The sequence below is a fragment of the Leptosomus discolor genome, chromosome 1 (assembly GCF_034619465.1).
Source record: "Leptosomus discolor isolate bLepDis1 chromosome 1, bLepDis1.hap2, whole genome shotgun sequence".
Classification (NCBI taxonomy): domain Eukaryota; kingdom Metazoa; phylum Chordata; class Aves; order Leptosomiformes; family Leptosomidae; genus Leptosomus; species Leptosomus discolor.
Genome location: NC_141391.1, coordinates 99,550,785 through 99,571,186, shown reverse-complemented (window position 1 = coordinate 99,571,186; position 20,402 = coordinate 99,550,785). Strand labels below are relative to the sequence as shown.

Below are 20,402 nucleotides of genomic sequence, written 5' to 3'. Positions count from 1 at the left end.
TCACTGTATTTGGGTATCTATAAAATGTAAGTTTTTGCTCAGATATTCTTGGTATTCTCATTTTTAATAATTTCTTTCAATACAGAACAATACCAGAATGGTAACTGTGGAATTTAAATTTTGCCATATAAGCTCCAGAACCAGGTGTATGATTAGCAATCACACAGTTTCCTTGTACTGCTCCATAAACAAAGCAGGCTTCAACCTTACTTGGCAAAAATTCTGGCCACATCCAGTAATAGATACAATTTCTATATTCAGCAAAGCTTTGGCCTTCCTTTAGGACTGCTTATAAAAATGCCATCTGCTGCTCCAATTTTTGATCACACGAACCCTTGACACTTAAGATTGCCAATAGAAATCAGAAAAGATGCTACAGCAAGACAAAATTACTCACGACCTTTCAATTTTTTCTGTATTGCCATCAAGGTAAAACCACAGGATTTTTCTTCTTATAGAAATGTTTAAAAAGTAAACAGAGGAAGCCTTTATATTTTTCTTCCTCATTGATAGTTTGCTTCTCAATTTTATTTCAAATTAATAATTTGTACAGTGCTATGTGCTACCTATCATATTTTGGAAGACAATGCAGTTAACTACTTGATCTAGATTTCGATACTTAGCTTTAGGTTATAAAGCTACATTCATTTTTTCATTATCTTTCAGGAATTCATTAGCCCTTAATGAAAATTTGCTTTGTAAGAATTTAATGAAATTAATTTTTCTGATATGCATAACTAGAATTAATGGAGAAGAGAAAGCAATTATTTCTCCTCCTCTCTCTTTAGTTGTAAAGGTGTGTGTCTCCTCTGCCCCTTTAGAAGTGAAACACTCTGAAATAGCTCATGAATATGACTGAACAGTTCTACTTTTGTTATCACCCTTGTTTCAGTAGCACAGTCCCTTGAGCCCGTAAAGGAGGACACGTAAAATTGCTTGAGTTTCTGTTAGGCTTTCTCATTTAATGCAGCCCACGGATCTGTGACGAGGAATGAGCTGTTGAATTGTTTAGTGTAAGAGGAGTAAGTTGACAGATGCAAACTATTTAATGGCTGAACTCAAAGGACCTAAAAAAGGTGTTTTCAGTCAATATTATGACTAGCAGTCTCAGGCTCTCGCAAAGGGAAAACAAAGGATGAGAGCAATCAGAATAGGATGTTGAAGATAATATGAATGTCATAGTGCCATTTTAAGGGAAGGAAAATGCTTTTATTATTTCCTTGTGTGAAATAATCCTGTTAAGACAACAAAATATGAGTTGGTTCCCTAAGAAGATATAGCTTACCAGTGTCATTGCTGCTTGCAAGAATGGACTTTACAAGTTACTAACTCAAATAAATTTATGAATGCATGCTAACGTTCCCTGATTTAATTTTGCTTTATGGAAATCCAAGAATCCCTTCTGACTGTGCTTTATGCCAGGGACCAGGTGACAAACTCGTACATTTCTTCCTGGAGTTCAAATCTGTGCAAGTGCTTCTGGCTCTCAAGTACAGCCATTAGTACATCACACTGAAGAGCAATTCTGAAGGCTCCTAACATGAGCTCCTCTGGTGGGCTACCAGAGTGAGTTAAGAAATAATCTATGACACTGGCCCAGAATACAATGTTTCATTTTTACACGGAATATTTGTACTTTACATTTAGATCATACTGTCAAAATGATGGAAGAAATTTAATCAGCCAAAGCAACCATTGATGTATTAATGAATGAGATCATTAAACACTGTACTTTAGCAAAGATGAACAGTTATTAAATTTGGTCATTGGACCTAAGGGGTCAATTTAGCTGGTTTAGTGAAATCATTTGCTGTGCAGTTCAAGAAAAAATATGTACTTTTGCAAAATGAGACAGTGCCTAGTGGTTTGTGTTGATCAGGTTTGTCTAATGAGAACATTAAATAGGAAGTGAATCATTCAAGACTAATCTTCAAAGCCACAGTGTAAACACCAGCAAAGAAAGTAAATGAGTTTTGGCACCAGCTGTGACAATAAATCTTCTCCCCTTGCTTTTCTATCATAAACTACACTTGCTGCATCACACCAGCAGCACCATCAAACATCAGAAAGCAGAGGGCTATTCACTTCCTAGCTAAAAGATTCAAGGCTCAGGGACTCCTCATTGGGTGTCTAACTATCTATCGATATTCGACACTCCTGGCAAGCACAAAATGAAAACACATTTACACTTAATGCACTAAATGCATTAAGGGATATTATTAGGTATTTAAAGACCTTATCTCAATTCTAACTTATGATCTGGTCACAGAATCACAGAACGGTGGGAGCTGGAAGGGACCTCTGGAGATCATCTAGTCCAACTCCCCTGCTAAAGCAGGTTCACCTACAGCAGGTCATACAGGACCGCATCCAGATGGGTTTTGAATATCGCCAGAGAAGGACACTCCACAACCTCCCTGGGCAGCCTGTCCCAGTGCTCTGTCACTCTCAGAGTGAAGAAGTTCCTCCTTATGTTGAGGCGGAACTTCCTGTGCTCCAGTTTGTGCCCGTTGCCCCTTGTCCTGTCGCTGGGCATCACTGAAAAGAGCCTGGCCCCATCCTCTTGACATCCACCCTTTAGATGTTTATAAGTGTTGATAAGGTCCTCTCTCACTCTTCTCTCCTCCAGGCTAAAAAGCCCCAGGTCTCTCAGCCTTTCTTCATATGAGACATGCTCCAGCCCCCTAATCATTGTAGTAGCCCTCTGCTGGACTCTCTCCAGTAGCTCCCTGTCTCTCTTGAATTGGGGGACCGGAACTGGGCACTATCAGGAATTTTAAAATCATGATTTTTGCACCCACTACTATCTTTGAATTCTCTTTTCTGGCAGTATCTGAAAAATTTTGGACTCATAATACATTTATGAGCTTTTTCTTTTTTGTTACCAATTAAAATCTTTTCCACTGATCAATTAAAATCTTTTTCACTGCTTTTTATTTCATTATTACTTCATTCCCATTTTAGGAAACCCTACAGAAATGAATAACACATGATAAAGTGTATATAGATTTTTAATCACACTTTAGAAGACAGCCCTAATGAGTAAAGCCTTAATTAATTCCGCTTGATGATATAAGTAGTTGACAGAGAAGATATTTTCCTGATTTCTATGGATGACTTTCATGGCAGGATCCTATTCTTTCCTTTTGCTTAATAGCATGTCTAGTAAACCAAGAGTGCAACAAGAAATAAATTACCAAAATAATAATGATTTATGAGTTTTTGAGAAACCCTTCTACCTTGTAAATTTTTGATGCATTTCCAGAGGAAATGCAGGCCAGGATCTGGCAGAGCACAAGATTTTGAGAAGGAAAACCCTTTTTTCATTCACCTGGACCACCTACTTGCAGTCCCTAGATGCAGTGAAGATGGTAAGGCTTCTCCCAGTGCCTAATTAATGAGCTTTTAAAAGATATTCCATAAACATTAGAACTAATCAAGCCTGATTTTATGTGGATTTGTGTCTCGTGTTTGAGTAGAGACTCCATTTGGAACATTTCTTGTGTTTGCAGAAGTGCTTGCCTGAGTAGATTCTCTGATGTTTAGTATTACACTCAGTAGAGATGTTTCTAATTAATCACCTCTTTTCTTTAAGCATTTAGGCCTTCAGCTCCACTGGACACATTTTACCCTCTTCCAATTTGTCTGAAATTGGCCACTAAGTTGTGGAGAAAAGTATTGACAGATCTATGTGACTGTTTCACTTCCAGGTCCTCACCAAGAAACCCACAGCAGAGAGAACTAAGATTGCCCTCAGATCTTCTTACCAAGGCCTGCACAGCTGCTCAAAAGCTTTCTCCTCTCACTTTCTTTCTCTCAGCAGGTGCCTTCCATCTCCTATGTGATTCTCTGCAAGGAAGATCTGTGGAACCTGGTCATCTTCCTCTGTTATTCAAGGCAGGTAAAATCCAGCCTTGCTGGCCACGTATTTTTAAGGCTCCTTATTGCCACTTGGTTGCTTTTATAATGCACAAAATAACAGGAACAGCAGTGAAGATTTACCACAGATTTTAAGAGACTAGTGTTTGTTTTTCTTGTGCCATTTAATACTCCAGGCAAAATGGGGAACAATCATATTTCCCTTTACTTTCCTCTCCCATTCACTGTCTACTCTGATATCAAAATGACAAACTTCACATAAATAAGATATTCCCAGAAGACATCTCCTGACATTTAGGAAAGCCAACATTTAAATTTAAAGCACACTGCTGAGAAACCATCACACAATGTGGATTAGAAAGGAGTTCAAGCACCATTTCTTCTCCCTTTATTTGGAGAAAAATCACTTAGTTGATTTAGAAAATTACTATATTTTGACTATACAGCACATATGAACAAAAAGATTAGGGATCAGAAAGCTTGGAGAAGAAACAGACAGCAGGAAAGCAAGTCTTTGCTTAAATGTGTATAGGTCAGGTTGGACGCAAACAAGCAGTGACCAGCAGTGACACTCTGATGACTGTCTTCTGACCTATGTGAAATGAGACAGCTGAAGCAGTTCAATGTGAGGGAAAGAGGGCAGTCCAGGGTTTTGGCAGAAAATTCAGGTCAAACATCATATTATACTTTCCCCTTTCCCTCTGAGTGAGAACTGTTATCCCAGATGCACATGCAAAACTGATTAAGACATTACCATTTAAATTGACAGGGAGAGAGAGGAGAGGGACTTAAAGGAGGCTGCTGCAGAGCACTAGCTTGGTAGAAAGATAAAAGAGGGTAAAAATGAAGTGGTCCTCATAACTTCCTAAAAATTTGCAGGACTAGGACTCCAGAAGGCTTCTCCAAGCCTCTGGGTAAAACAGAATGAAAAGCTAACCTCTGTCATGCCAATGGGTTTATAAGGACACCCCTCAGGCAGACACAGCCAACAGTTTTCATCCCCCTGCTGGGGCAGAGCCCTTGCTTGTCAGGAGGTGCAATTAGAGCAGCAGCACACAAGAGGAAAATGGAGGCATTGGTGTTAGTAGTGTGAGAGGGGTGCAAAGAGAAGTCTCCCCAGAATTCCTCCCCTGGACAAGGAGGGAAAACTGATTAACGCCAAAAAAGGCAGCAAGAGGCAGATGTGTCCAGGGAAGAGAGGTCAGGCCAGCCAGGGGCTTGCCAGAAGAGGAATTGCCCACTGGCAGTAGGAGGCAGGGAAGCTGCAGTTCAGGCAAGGCAGGGAGAAGTTAGGGGAAGGAAGGGCTTGCCCTGATCAGTGGGCACAGAGCAGAGATTCCTACGCGTGGGCTCACTTGTGCTGTTATAGCCTCATGCGTCTTGGTGCTGAAGAAAGGATAGACAGTGTTTGCAGAGAGGCAGTTTTCAGTGGGACAACCCAGATCGTCCTACCATCCTTGTTTTGGTGGAATGCCTATAGGAACCCCTACAGAGTTTCTACAGTGATTCATTCCTGTCACTTCAAGCACTGAGTATAAATGCAAACCAGGTACGATCTCAGCTGTTGTCCCCTCTTGCTTATTTTTGTATAGGGCAGACATAGCCAGCTGACTGTTGTGATGAGAGGTTGTCAACTTTCCCTTCTCCAGCAAAAAAGAAGGTGAGGAAAATCCCTTATTATTAGAATGATGAATAGGGTTAAAAGCTGACAGAACAGCTTAGGAAAGAATAATTAAATGCATGTAGTTAATTAGACTACTTTGTTTAAGAATTACTAGATAGATGGGGAAAGTAATAGACACCTGTACTGAATAATACTTAAACATGATTGAAAGCAGTGAATTTAAAAAAAAAAAACCAAACCATTAAGATAATACTTACATCAAAACCAGTGAGAAAGCAACGGACATATTTGCCTCTTGGGAATACTAGCATAAAAAACCATGAGCATACACATTCTGTAAGTGGAAAACTAGGGAGTAATCCATTCAGGATGGTCCTAGGATGGTAGGAAGATCTGACTTAAAAGGAAGAGCTCTTTAGAGGATTTTGCTTCAAATGAGTTTTTGACGGGGAAAAAAGCCTGGAAAACAATGGCAAAAGTCCCTGAATTTTAAGATTTGTCTTGGCAAACTTACAGAAGGGAATATGAAATGTAGTGATCTGCAACAGGCAGAAATAACTAAAGTTACTTGCAGGATTACAGTATGTGCCCCCTTTCTCTGAGAAGTCTAATGGCATGGTAGCAAGAAGAAGATGATAGAGAGGGAAGAGTTTAACACTCTTATTTTTAAAAAATGAAAATTTAAAGCACTTTGAAAAACTTCCAGGAAGAAAAGGAAACAATTGGATTTTGTTGAAGTTTTGCACAGTAAGTTTGAAAATATAGGTAGATAATGTGGCTAAGGCGTGACTTGAAAGGCAAAAGCTGTTGAAGGCAAGGTATCTCTCCGAGAGGTCTTTTCCATATAAAATGTTTTCTTACTGAAACAATATTCACATCTATTTCAAGGCAAAATGTTGTGAAGTCAGCATGAGCAAATGAATCATGCTAATTGCATAACAAACACAAATAAGGAAAAGAACAACATGGTAACAGGAGAGAGTTTTTCCCCATGAAGTCAACATCAGCGCTTTGATTTTACTGACATAATGTTATATGAGAGACTGATCTACATAAAAAATGGGAATAATCAGACTAAAACAATAACAGAGAGGAATTTAATACCATTTCAAAGGCTTGATCCCAACGAATGGGCTTGTGCCTCACAAAATTTTCCAGGAAGTCAGTCTTGTGGCTCCTTCATCCCCCCTGTGCACTCCAGGGTTTTTGATTAGTTTCAAGACTTTTAGATAGAAAAGTTGTATTATTTTCTGTGCTTCATTGCTCAGTGTGCTCTCTGTTATGAAGAGAGGGATTACCATATTTTCTTCTTTTTTTTTTTTTAATACTTCCCATCAAACAGATGTCATTACAAAATACTGATGAATTCCACCTAATTGGTGCCCTTCAAACTAATTACATCTACTTACCTCTCACGATTAATTGGCTCTGGTGCTCCACAGCTGCTGCATCATTCCTAGCTATACAGGTATAATTCCCATTGTGCATCAATGAAAGATTAGAAATCCTTAAGGAGCTGGTGAAGTCGATGTTGTCAATCGTCACCCCGAGGCTGGCTGGGATCGGCCTGCCATCCTTCTGCCAGGTGATTGTGATGGGCAAATCTCCCGAGACCACCACGCAGGGAATGAAGACCCGCTGCCCGATGGAGAACCGTGGGAACTCAAAAGGCTGAATAAAAGGTGGAACTGAAACAAAAAAAAAGAAAGAGGAGCTATTACAGTTACGGTCTCATTTCTGAAAATAACATGATGGAACAGATGTGCAGTGTTGAATATGTTAAATGAACACCTTTGACAGACACAGAGCATAGTTTAGCTAAAAAAAATCACATCTTTTTTTTTTTTTCTTGACTACCCAATGCATAAGCAGAGATCACAAGCAATGAAATCCCTGGCTTCTACAGACACCAAACACCGCTGGCAGATTCCTGCAGGACTATTGAGCACCTCTTCAAGAAATCACACTGCCCGCTTGTGACTCCGAGTCTTTCAGCAGCGACACTGCCTGGACAGCCGAGGAACAGCTCAGCAGCTTTCAAGGTCTGTCTGGTGTGAGGGCCTCAGTTAGGGTCACAGAACAAATCTGGAAGAGTCTCCAGCTTTGCTTCTGGGATGTCATGAAAGAGAGTGTAAGCTTCTCTAACTGCTCCTGGCAATTACTTCTTAGTGTTTCAAGTAACAAGTCTCAATGAGATTGAGTAGAGGTATGAAGTAAAAGGCATATACTGTACTTGGACAACAGCAAATTAAGTTAAAACTGATTTCTAAATAGAGGCACAGTACCAAGCATAAATGCTGAAGCTGGCATTTAATTCCTGCTAAGCATATTTTGCTTAGCAAATATTTTTTCTTTTCTTTTTTTTTTTACTTATTATGCTGTGGCTGAACCAAAAAACATGAAAGAAATGCTCTTATTTTCGATCATAAGGAAGAACTCCACTTCTGAAAAAACATTTTTTTTTCATGTGTTTTAGTAAAAACAAAAGGAACAGCAGGTTGGATTCAATAAACAAAACAAGAATTAGTGTATTGCCTCACTTTCTCCAGGTTGTGGTTGGAACATTTAACAATTTGGTAAACTGAGTCTCAAATACCTACCCAGACAAAGGAACTGAAATCTTCTCCCCTTGTCAGGGGAGCACTCTAACATCTAGGGCATTGATCTAAGATAGATTTCTATCAATCACTCCTGAAAAAACTACAAAACTAACTTTGCAAGTGGTACTCAAAAATTCATTTATCAAAACAGAAGGTTCCTAGAGGTTATATACCTTAGATACTCTTGCCTGAGAGACTACTTATATATACTCTGTACTACATTTGAACATCTTTAACAAGAAAGATTGAAGGATATCCACAGAAGAACATTTGTACTTCTGTGTATTAGCCAGCTTCAGAAGAAAATGTAGTTGGTAGCTTCATCTAATTGTATTTCTTTTGTCCTTTCTCCCTTTAGCAAATCTAAGGCTGTGTTTTCCCCAGAAATGAAGCAGAAAAGAAGCAGAAAAACTCTTCAAAGTGGCTGAAGTATATGCTAGCCCATTGACTTCTCCAGCAACATTTTTATTCCTCTGCCAGTGTCCTATTTCTGGGATGCAGAGATGGGTATATGTGACCATTACCATGTTAGCTCAATGCACTTCTTTCGATCATTGCATGTGTTGGCCGCACCTACATCAGAAGTAAGAAAGTTTAGCACTAAGGAAGGAATACCAAAGCCCTTCAGGGTGCTAAAGGTGTTCAAAGGTGTGTTCAAATGCTTGTGTACATGCACTTCACGGTGCAAGGGTCTGACGCAAATCAGATACTAACTCCACTGTTTCTGGCATAGCCATAATGCCATTTGATGAGGAGAAGTTATGACTCTGCGCAGCTGCCGCAGAGAGGTAACATCAGGCACAGGGTAACACAACTCATCCTTACAGGCTTTCCCTGACTTCTTCCGAGAGCAGCTCACTGTCTGCAGTTGTGAGAAGTGCCACTGCAATCAATTTTCCTCACACGCTGTAATGCCTTTTCCTGACTGCCATCTCTCAAATTGCTAAAACCTGTCCTGTTGTGTTTTGAAAATCTGGTAGATCAGACATACAGAAAAAAAGAAACTCAGTATAAATTACTGTGTTTATTTGAACTTTGAGCACTGGAAATTAACTGCTTTTTCACTTAGGGACCTAGTGTCACAAAGTGAGGCAAAATGTCTGCCTGCCTCTTCTAATTACCTTAGCACAGCTAATGCATTCACACGAGATATTTCAGTTTCTTTGTACATCAGCAGAAAAAGGCCAGCTTTCTCTTAGGATTTATTGACATGCAGTTTATAATATAAGTGGAAATGAGGAATTTTTAGAATGAGACCATCAAAAGGTTTTGACATAACCTTTCCCCTTGATGAGTGCAAGTATCTGCTAAATGCCAAGTGCTCCCCTTACTGTGTTGGCTCACACATTTCTGCTCAAACGTTTCTCTTAGTCTCAGGCGTCATTACTGAAAGATATGCTAAAATTCACAACAGGGTGGCAAATTGCTTCTGTATTTTCTGCTGAGTGTATAACAAATTTAAACCAATCTTTCATGGACAAAATGATATCAAAAGTCAGACAACATATTGCTCAGGGATTATTATGTGCATCTTCGCTCTCCATCTCTCTGATGAAGAAAACAGGGAGCGAGATCGTTAGGTCACATTGAAGTATTTTTCAGAAAATAGCGGTTTGCAAGGCTGCTTTTACCAACTCTAAAATTCAAGTAGCAGCCTGCAGAACATTTCAGAAATTGGGTAAAATATGTATGGACAGCACATTTTCGCTCTACTCAGGCTTTTAAGATAAAGAGGAAACCAATTTTTATTTCTGCTTCATAAAATATAATGTATACTCAACCCACAGCAGCTTCAGTGCTGACAAGGAGCTTATTTTAAAAACCAGTGTGTAATTTAAAATCAGTACCTAAAAAAGTAAATAGACTAGCGATAACTTTGAAGTATTGAAGAATGTTTTTCAGCTACTGCATTTACTAATTTGGGATGATAAAAGCAGTTCCTGGTGACATAACTTAGCAAATAAATTTTCTTCCTGCTAGTTTGAACAAGGAAACAACACAAAAAAATCACTTTTTAAAAACATAGAATAAAGCATACCTGACGTCAGGCAAATAATTTCTGAAATACAAAAGCTGCCATATATATCTCTCTCTCTGTATATATATCTCTGCAGTAAAAAGTTGACATATACCCTTGACAGAAGAAAATATCAAGTTTGATTAACCAGCATGTAAGGGGTTTTTTTTGTAAACTAAAACTTTGTCATTGCCAAACAGCACTACAAAAATAAGAGGGATGTATACTACTTCAGATCTGAGAGAGAAAAGTTACAGTAGGACAGATGCATTTAAAACGTGTTTAAAATACATCAAGGTGTACTGAAGTATTTTCCTTCCCTATATGTAACTTTGGTTCGACCATACTTCAGAGCTTGTATTTGATTTTGTTTTGTTATATTATGCTATTTTATATATAAGATGTTACATGTTAACTATATAGAGGGCTGTTTGTATATGTGTGCTTGTGCACATGGAAGGGATGTTTCTTCCTCTACCCTCAAAAGGCAAAAGAGTGAAAATCTCTGCTTTACGCAATGAAGTGCAATGTCTTGGGAATGCTTTATTGATGAGTGCTTGAATTAAGTGTCTATTTAAGAAGAGAGGCATGGGCCAGCCTCATTAGTGCTAATGCAGGAAATTTAAATTGTTTTTGTGCCCTAGCAAGGTCTTCTGTACCTCTGGGAGATTACTGTAAAAGAGGGCAAGGAGGGCTTCCATGCTGCTCTCCATTAGCAGAGGAACATCCTTAATTTCTTGCCCTCCATTCCATGGGAGTTATGTTGGAAGAAACTGCTGAGATGATTCACTAAAACAGAGTATCCTGCAGATAGTCTGTCTCCTGCAGCAGCCTTGTGAACATGGCATTTCTCTCCTGTGGCTCTCCATAGTAAAATGAAAGTCATCCTCTGCTTTATCATTATAAACGGTCCCTAATGGGTTTTTTTGCAACAACACCATTGCAGGAGCTGTGCCCGCAATATAAAATACCTTTGGCAATGAATACTCTCAACGGAGGTCCATTGGCCAATTTAAAGTAATAATCACTAAACTATGTAGCCTCTTAAGGCAGACATGTGACTCTAGATTTCATGCGCTGGGAGTGCAAAAGCCAAAACCGTTTTGTTTCTGCACAAACCCTAGCCACAGTCTCAGTCATTGATTGTTTCTCCTAAACAACCCCATTCCTTGTGGATGATGGTCTGAATAATTGCACACAGTCACTGAAGCACTAGATTTTTCTCCTTCTTTCTTATAGGTATTGAGCCTTATCAGTAGGGCAGGTCATTCATTGAACTATCTGTTCATGGCATTTACTGAGTGCTGTTGAACAACATTTCCCTCTACTTGTAAGTCTACTAGTTACCAAAATTAAACCTGTATTCAGACATCTTCAAAATCATACTGTAACAAGCTGTGCTGTTTTATCAGGAGCTATCATCAAGCGTGGCAGAGCAAATGCTGTGGTGCATATTTCCTGGAGAGGTTACAAGAGAGATGTCACAGAATCACGGAATCACAGAATGGTAAGGGCTTGTAGTGACCTCTGGAGATTATCTAGTCCAAACCCCCTGCTAAAGCAGGTTCACCTAGAGCGGGTTGGACAGGACCACATCCAGGTGTGTTTTAGGTATTCCCAGAGAAGGAGACTCCACAGCCTCTCTGGGCAGTCTGTTCCACTGCTCTGCCACCCTTGATATAAAGAAGTTTTTCCTCATGTTCAGGCAGAACTTCCTGTGCTCCAGTTTGTGCCCGTTGCCCCTTGTTCGGTCACTGGGCACTACTGAGAAGAGCCTGGCCCCATCCTCTTGACACCTGCGCTTTGGATGTTTAGAAGCATTGATAAGATCTAAACAGACCATATCTAAACAAAAAGGCTAAAGAGCCCCAGGTCTCTCAGCCTTTCCTCATTGGAGAAATGCTCCAGTCCCCCAATCACCCTTGGAGCCCTCCTCAGGCCTCTTCCCAGTAGTTCCTTGTCCCTCTTGAACTGGGGGGCCCAGAACTGGACAAAGTACTCCAGATGTGTCCTCACCAGGGCGGAGTAGAGGGGGAGGACAACCTCCCTCAACCTGCTGGCCACACTCTCCTTAATGCACCCCAGGATACCATTGACCACAAGGGCACATTGCTGGCTCATGGTCAACTCACTGTCCACCAGGACTTCCAGGTCCTTCTCACCAGAGCTGCTCTCCAGCAGGTTGACCCCCAGCCTGTCCTGGTGTGTGGGGTTATTCCTCCCCAGGTGCAGGACCCTACACTTGCCCTTACTGAACCTCATTATTTTCCTCTCAGCCCAGCTCTCCAGCCTGTCCAGGTCTCGCTAAATGGCAGCACAGCCCTCTGGGGTGTCAGGCACTCCTCCCAGTTTTGCAAACTCGCTGAGGGTGCACTCTGTCCCTTCATCCAGGTCATTGATAAATATGTTTAACAAGACCAGACCCAGTACTGACCCCTGGGGAACAATGCTAGTCACAGGCCTCCGACTAGACTCAGCACCACTGATGACAACCCTCTGAGCTCTGTCCTTCAGGCAGTTCTCAATCCACCTCACTGTCCGCACATCTAACCCACACTTCCTAAGCTTACCTATGAGGCTGTTGTGGGAGACAGTGTCAAAAGCCATTGCCTTAGTCCCCACTCCCCTTTCCCGCAGTGCAACATTGGTTGCTCACAGGGTCCCTGATGCTGTTCTGGAAGCTCCTCCAAAGTAAAAGAGGATGTAAAATGTTGTGTAGAAATGAAGAGTGCTTTTTATGTCATGTCTTATCCATCTATCGAACCACCTCCTTTCAGCCTCCATTGTGAGGGGAAAAGTGCGTATGAAGCACTCTGCAAACCTAGGATAGTGGGAAGCTCAGTTCCCCACCCAAGGGGATGCATTTTCTATTTATTTTTCATAAGAGAAAACCTTCTTGATTTGAAGATAACATAGCAGCTGCAAGAGCATATTAACACAACAAGCAGATACCTTCATTCTTAAAGTGCCGCCTGATAAAAAGCCTCACTTGTAGGGCTATGTATCCAGAAGCACTTACCAGGTATTTTTACTATGCATTTGGAACCTGGTCCAGAGCTATTGCCCTTGTTCAGCCCTACATGATCTAAAGCTCTTTGTCCTCAGGTAACACTGCGGAAAGTTGAAACTAACTAAATCACTAGAGCCAAAAGTTCTGGATTTAGATGAGAGGGGACTTTAAGAGAGTGATCTCTGGCTCTGAAAATCGTTCCTGTGAGTAGTTTGACTGGTTTCACACTAGCTTCCCTTTCACCTTTATCCCGGGACTGTACATAAGCAACTGATTTTATATCACCCTTCTGTTTCCACAGGGTTGATACGGTTTTTTTGCATGCTATATATTATACACATTGGTTTGAAATTAGGCCAGCATATTCCAGACCTGCACTATCATGTGCACGCACAGTCTCACTTTCTATATGTTTTTACTGTATGTACCAACACACACACTGCTAATAGCTCACACTAACTTGATGCATCGGTTACAATTTACTCTTAAAATTAAGAGCAATTTTAAAAAATATGTAAGAAAGTATTTCAAATATAATTGATAAAATACATCCAAAAAAGAGCAAGAACATGCCTTATTCCAAAACTAATGTAAATAAATTGTAAGAGAGAGAAGAGGGCTAGCTTTTGATAAACCCAAGTACAATATACAGATGCTCTTAAACTCCTTAGCTGAGGCTCTTATTCAAGTATTAAGGCTCATTTCATGTTGTTTACATAATTAATAAATTAACACATCCATACACCATCTTAATTTGTGTTTGAAAGATACAAGACTGTGCACTTAAACAGTGAATTTTATTTCAGATTTAAGGGAAAGGTTTTATATTTGTACATACTAATTCCTCATCATGAAAACTAGGATAATAATGAAACGAATTTAACATACATTTTTAGGTGACCATTATCTGAAGTGTCAGAGGTGAAGTCGTTAGGAGTATGACTACTAGTACTACTACTAATACACTACTAGTATATAAAAAGTGTAGTGCTACGAAAGAAAACACTTAACTGCAGCATCCACATGACACGTAAGTCAGCTCTTAACGCAAGCTAATCTTGAGTTGTTTTATGTTGAATGGCAAAAAAAATTCACAGATCTGTCAAGTCTCACATATTGAATACCAGACTGTTCTAGTCTTTCTTCAGGTACTTCTGCGGGTTAGATGCTGGGGTTCTCACATGGCAGATACCACTATCAAAGCGCATGTTCCCTTAAATCAGACTGCTGCCGCTGCTTGCTCCCTGTAACAAGTCCCCATGCCCATCATGTGACCTGAGAATGACTGTTAAGTGGGTTTTTGCAGGATCTTTTGCACAACTGGACATTCTCATCCATTCTTACCACATGGCCCTTACGTGATTCCTGCATACAATAACTCCAGTCACTTTGAGAGATTGTAGAATCATTTTTGTTGGAAAAGACCTTTCTACCTGAAGAAGTTGCAACAAGATTGGAGGAATCAAAAAATGTGTTGCATGGAAGAGTGAAAGAAAGGCAGGAAGTGATATAATGAAAGAATTATCTGAAGGACATCAAGGCCAGAAGTTTTTTCTGACTCAAATTATTGAAAATGATCAGTCAGTAGGACAGATAAGAAGTTACTTCTTAGGTATGTGCATGAAACTGAAGTCACACTTGCCATAATCCATGCCACAGACTGAAGCATAAACAGATTAGCAGGTTATTTGATGACAGCACGTACCATGGTCCCAAGAACCCTTGAAAGATTTCCCCTGATGGCTTTTCCCTTTTGGACTTGCATATGTTCCACTATCTGAACCAGCTCTTCCTGAACTGATTTGCAATGCAAATTACCAATAATATCTTATATATTAGAAAAAGCTAGATACTTCCCAGGAAAGATGAGGAGAATCTATCAAATAGTTGCAACATGAAGTTATTTAGAGGTAGCCCCTGTTTGGTTTCCATGTTTTCTAAAAAGAAACAGTCTGGTTCGATCCTTTTATGTGGTTCACAACAGGTAAAGTGCTATCACTTTGGTATAAAGCAGTGAGAAGCCTTCTAAATCAATGAGAAGCATGAGCTCTACAAGATCAAAAAGAGTCCTTTCGTACACCGCACTTTATATTTTAATGATACTGCACCCTTCCCTCTCAGGGGCTTCTTTTTCAATTAATTTCTGTCAGACAAGTGTGAATAGCAGCAGGCTGTTTACATGAGAAGTGTGTCCCATGAGACTGATGAAAAGAAAATAATCTCTTACTACCGATGGCTTTTACTGTACCTGAGAAAACTATTACTGTACATTACATAATTTAAAAAAATTGAGATAATTACTTGCTCCTGTTTTTAAAATGCTTTGAGATCTACTAAAATGCTGTGGAAGAGATGCTGCTATTATTATTTCAGCATCTTGCCACTTGAAGGGTTGTTTTTCAATGGAAATATGAAACTTACAGATGGGGTGGGCAATATAACCTCCTTCTTTGTTTGCCAACACTTCTCATTATAAGAGTATTTTCATTTGCTTGCAGTTTGACTTTTGTTTGGACAGTATTTTTCCAGGCCAGGTGTTGGCCTCAGGCTGAGTCATTTCAGCTGGAAAGTTTCAGCTACAACTGTTTGGCCATTTCCAAGAATAAGGCAGGAGGGTGGAAAAATAGCAATGCAGTATATATTGATCCTACCATAAAAGCAAAAGAAAAGGCATTGTGAGAAGATGAGAAGTCCCACCTGCCCCCTGGTTAGCAGCATGGATTTCAAGTTTGGCAGGTGATGTCACTAGCATAAGATATTCTTGCTGTCTGTATGAAAAGTCATCACAAGTGTGCCCAAATTTTGCAGTCCAAGCAAAAACAAGTAAATAAATAGGCAAAATTCCCACAGTTATCACATCCTGAGAAGACATTTTCCAGTGACTGAAAGCTACGAGCTCCCAGGGTTCGAGCAGCACTGAACACACCCTAGCACTGCCTTCAGTGGCTCAGTCAGTTCTAGCCATGTGGGGCAGGTGCAGTCTGGTGAGATGTCAGAAATCAAAGCAGACAGATTTGTCTCTCTAGTGCTCATACAGCTGGCCCGTGCTGGGCCCAGGAAGCATGAAGAAAGTTATTTCAATGCAGAGAGAAAGAAAGGAGATATGGGGGCCAAGTGACCAAAGTGGGGAACCAGCCTGCATTGCTGGGCATGCAGATAGCAGCAGCAAGCAATGGAGCAGAAGCTCAAAGTGATGTCCAGGATAACAAAAGGGAATTACAGAATTTAATTTAGGAGCCGTGGGGGGAAGTCAGGAGTTGGGAGCAGGCTTGCGGTGGGATTGCAGAGGTGATGGGGGTTGGTAAAGTGAAGTTGGGAAACTGGCTGGAGATGGAAGACAGGGCCAAGGAAGCAGCGGGTTGAGGTACAGCACTGATAGTGAACAAAGAACCACATGAAGGAGAGACAAACTGAAACTCTGTGGAGATGGAGGAAGTGAAGACTGGCAGAAAGAGAGGACCGTAACTGGAGGCTGGGAGGAAGGTTGAGAGCTCTAAAGTGGAAGACTAGTTTTGAGTCATGAGAACAAGGTGCCAAGGAAATGAGGACTGAGACGGGAAAGATGTGGAAGACAATCTGATTTTGGAATCCAGAGCAGAAGAGCCAGGACTTGGGCAAGGATGAGCTGGAAAAGACTGAGGAGGACAGGTCATACTTAGGAGGAACGCACACAATACCCTACATCTACAGAATATTCTTCTCCTTAGGATGTCTGACTTCAACAGTCCTCTGCTATCAGCAGATGTATATTAACCTCACTGGCAAATCACTAGAGCTGGGCCAAATGCAGAGTAAAAAAACAGTGCTGCTAGGAATAATTCTGTTCCTGGCAGATACCTATGCCGTATCCTTAGCAAGGCTAATCTCGATGAATACTTCTGAGGATGTCAGTAACTACTGTTTCCATTTTGCAGGAAAGGGAGGAAAGAGGGTTCAGTTTACTTTGCAATAAAGCTAAAAAGGAAATTGCATATAACACAGGCCAATGCAAAACATGTTGAAAGAGTATTATTACAGTCGCAAAGGCAAGTGGTCAACAGAATAAAATACCAGAAATTAAGTACATAAGTACAATCATAGTCTCCTCCTCGTTTGATATGCATTAGAGGGTGGCTAGTTTTCATGGCTGTTTGTCAGAACTTAGAACTGGCCAATTCGTTTGTCTAAATATAAAAAAAAATAATGCCAAGATGGCTTGATTTTCAAAAAAAACTCTGTTAGGATTCAGGCATGGTTCCAACAGAGCTGCTTCTGCCAAGCAGAAACCTGTGTATTTTCTGGCCAGCTTATCCACTCAGCTCCCGGCAGCCAGCTTAAGGGACTTCTAGCTTCCAAGATCCAGATTTTGGGACAGAGACAAGGGACAGGCAAGGGATGGTGGGGGAGTGGCACACCACATCTTTGTGAAACACAATTGTTTGGAGTCTGTAGACCTCTGGGGTAGCAGATGAGGGTACTGAATATTCCTAAAAAATGGGACAACTGATTTTGTGTGGTGTTTAATTGATTCTTCTAATCAGTGATGCAAAGATGTAGCTGACCTAAGGTCGAATAGCACATAGGTGCCCAGCTCCCAAGCTTTTGGCTTCCTAACAGCCTGCCAGATGGGAGGCTCCACAGCAAGGCTTTATAAGCCCCACTTCTGTGTTCTCTGGCAGACAAGATTTCATTTTGAGGTTATTATAAAGAAATTTTCTGTTCTGCTATCTGAGATCTTACAGGTTTTTTCTGAAGAGGGTCCTCAAGTTTTTGCTTTCATTTGGATGGTTGTAAATCTCAAACTACTCTGCAGAATGGGTAGCCCTCTTGCATTTGATTACGTGCTCATGCTGTTGCATATCTTTACTTGGATGTTGCTTTTAGCAAGACAGAATGAGGATGCTTCACGTACTGGAGAGTTTGGAAAGTGGACCGTAAATACGGCAGAGGACTGCAGACAAGAAAGGCCAGCTGTATGCATAATGCAGATAAATGCTGGCCTGTAGAGCCCAATTCTGTATTCACCTTTGCCACAGATCTCTCAGATAACGCTAATTAAATTAATTAATTCTGCTTTCCCAGGGGCTTGCTAAACTGGGTGACGTGACTGATCCAAAGAGGGAAAAAGAACGCTCAGAAGCAACTTCATTTCAATGGGAGCAGAGCTCTGAACATATAAATGCTATATAACAGCAGGTGAAAAATCAAGCTGTAGGCTTCTGAAATTGAACATACAAAAATTTGTGGATACTTTTTAAGTTCAGTTTGTGCCTCAATTGCCATTTGCCAAAGTGCTCCTGATCACCCAGGTGGGTTTTGAAAATGAACGCACAGTTTCTGAAACATTTGATACCACAGATTAACATCTCAGAAAAACTCATGAGGAAATTGATAATTATGTCTTCAGAACAGAACATGGAAGAAACAAAATACCAAGTAACAGCTCATTAAGTTAAGTATCATCTATTCTGAATCACCCTTCAGATGATGGGTTTGAGGTCACCCAGGAAGCTTGTAGCAGAAATGAGAACAAACCAAAGGACCCATGATGTTGAAAATAGACAATAATTCTCCCTCTGTTTCTCTGGAGAACAAATTTGGGCACTGATATTAACTCCTCTTACAATGTCATATTTCAGAGTACTTTTAACCTCCATTATGCAAGATGGGCCACATTTTTTATTTCTCGGAATATAAGTGCCTGAAAACTCATCACATTAACTTTGGAATCTATGAAATGAAAAGGCAACATAAACATTAATAATATTTTAAAGCAACAGGCCACTTCTGACTCTCCACTATTATGTTAGATAAAACCACTACCTAGTTATGGATGAAAACAATAAATAACCATCTAAAAAAAAACACTGAGGCAATGCTGACCTCCAGCTACAATAGCAGAACCTTAAAAATTGTTCAGGTCTGACATACAAAGCTCACCTTTGACATTTTGGGCTTAGCATATGAGGACAGGCTATTAACCTTCTTTAAATAACAGTGTCTTATCAAGCCTGGAGCATGATGAGGTAGCTAGGGCACTTTGCGGCCAACTTTGGGAATTCCAGATCAATAAATATGAGCCATGCTAACACGTCTGCTTTGCATGTGCTATGGATCACTTTTCACACTGGAACTTGCACTGCTCCAAAGCATCTGCCTGATCGAGCATATACAAGATGAGGCTGTATCACAGGTGCAGCGACAGCTCAGCCCACTGAGCTGGCACTCTTCAAATATGCCACAAGTTTATGCAAGTTGTTCAGAGTATATTCAGTCACTGTTTGAGAGTTCTGATCAGTCAATGGCCCTGGCAGCTGAATACTGAGAAGTACGGTAGAATATCTTCAAGGAAGTCAAATTGTCAAAAGGTACAGTTCAGCCAAAATTGAGAGAGCTGCCAATCGGCTTTCTGGGGGAGGAACTGTCAAGTTTGAAATTGTAACCTAATGCAAGAAAAAATACTATTGCACCTGAGGTACCAGCTAGCATTCTCAGTGACTAGTAATGTTTTGATGTAAATGCCTGAGCTGTAAGGATAGACTGCTGGATTTTTTTTTCTTGCCTGGCTACATTCATTCATTTTGATAGTCATTTGAAGAACGTTATCATTTAAGAGGCAGCGTTCCCCACCAGGTTTACCATAGTGAACTGTTAGTGCAGCAGCAACACAATTAGTAATTTGGCATTCAATTCCTAAACTGTATCAACAGCTCTGTAATATTATTGTAAAGTCAAGCAAGGTAACATACAGGAAAAGAAGTCGTGACATTAGCTTTTTATGCCACAGCATGTGACCAGTGCCCCTGATGGTGTCAGGTGTGCGAGATGTCATGCCTTTCAGAGTCTAAATTGCTAGTGGCTTAAAGCTAATCCCCTAACCTCTTGAAATAATTAGCAATTACATCACTCCAGACTGAGCAAGAAAGTGCTAAACAAACAGAATAGAGAGAAGTTAAAAGATCAGATGTCTGTAACAAAGCCATTTTAGCTTACTGTTCTCTGTACCTTATCTGAGAATGGATACAGAAATCAACCTTCCTTCCTTCCTCTCCTCTCCTCCCTCCCCCCAAAAAAAAGCCCAGGAAACCTTTCTAAGAACTTCAGGAACAGTGAAATTACACCTCAATTCTTACTACAGGTTCACATGAAGTGCACTATTTAGTGGCCCCACTGCTCAAAACTAGATGCTACTGCAATCAGGTTCTCTGTCTTTTGTGTCCTTGTGAATAGGTCTGAACATTGTCAATAGCAGAATAGTCAGAACACAATGCTTAAAAATTCCTATTCTCATCT

General features: G+C 40.4%; 1 protein-coding gene across 2 annotated transcripts in view; it reads right to left on the bottom strand.

Annotated features, from left to right (window-relative positions):
- Positions 1–20,402, bottom strand: part of DSCAM (DS cell adhesion molecule) — a 405,653-nt gene that overhangs the window by 155,690 nt on the left and 229,561 nt on the right. For both annotated transcript variants that reach the window (XM_086481614.1, XM_086481606.1), the window contains exon 8: positions 6,913–7,191. In XM_086481614.1, coding sequence (XP_086337740.1) covers positions 6,913–7,191 — 279 coding nt within the window. The remainder of the gene's footprint in view (positions 1–6,912; positions 7,192–20,402) is intronic.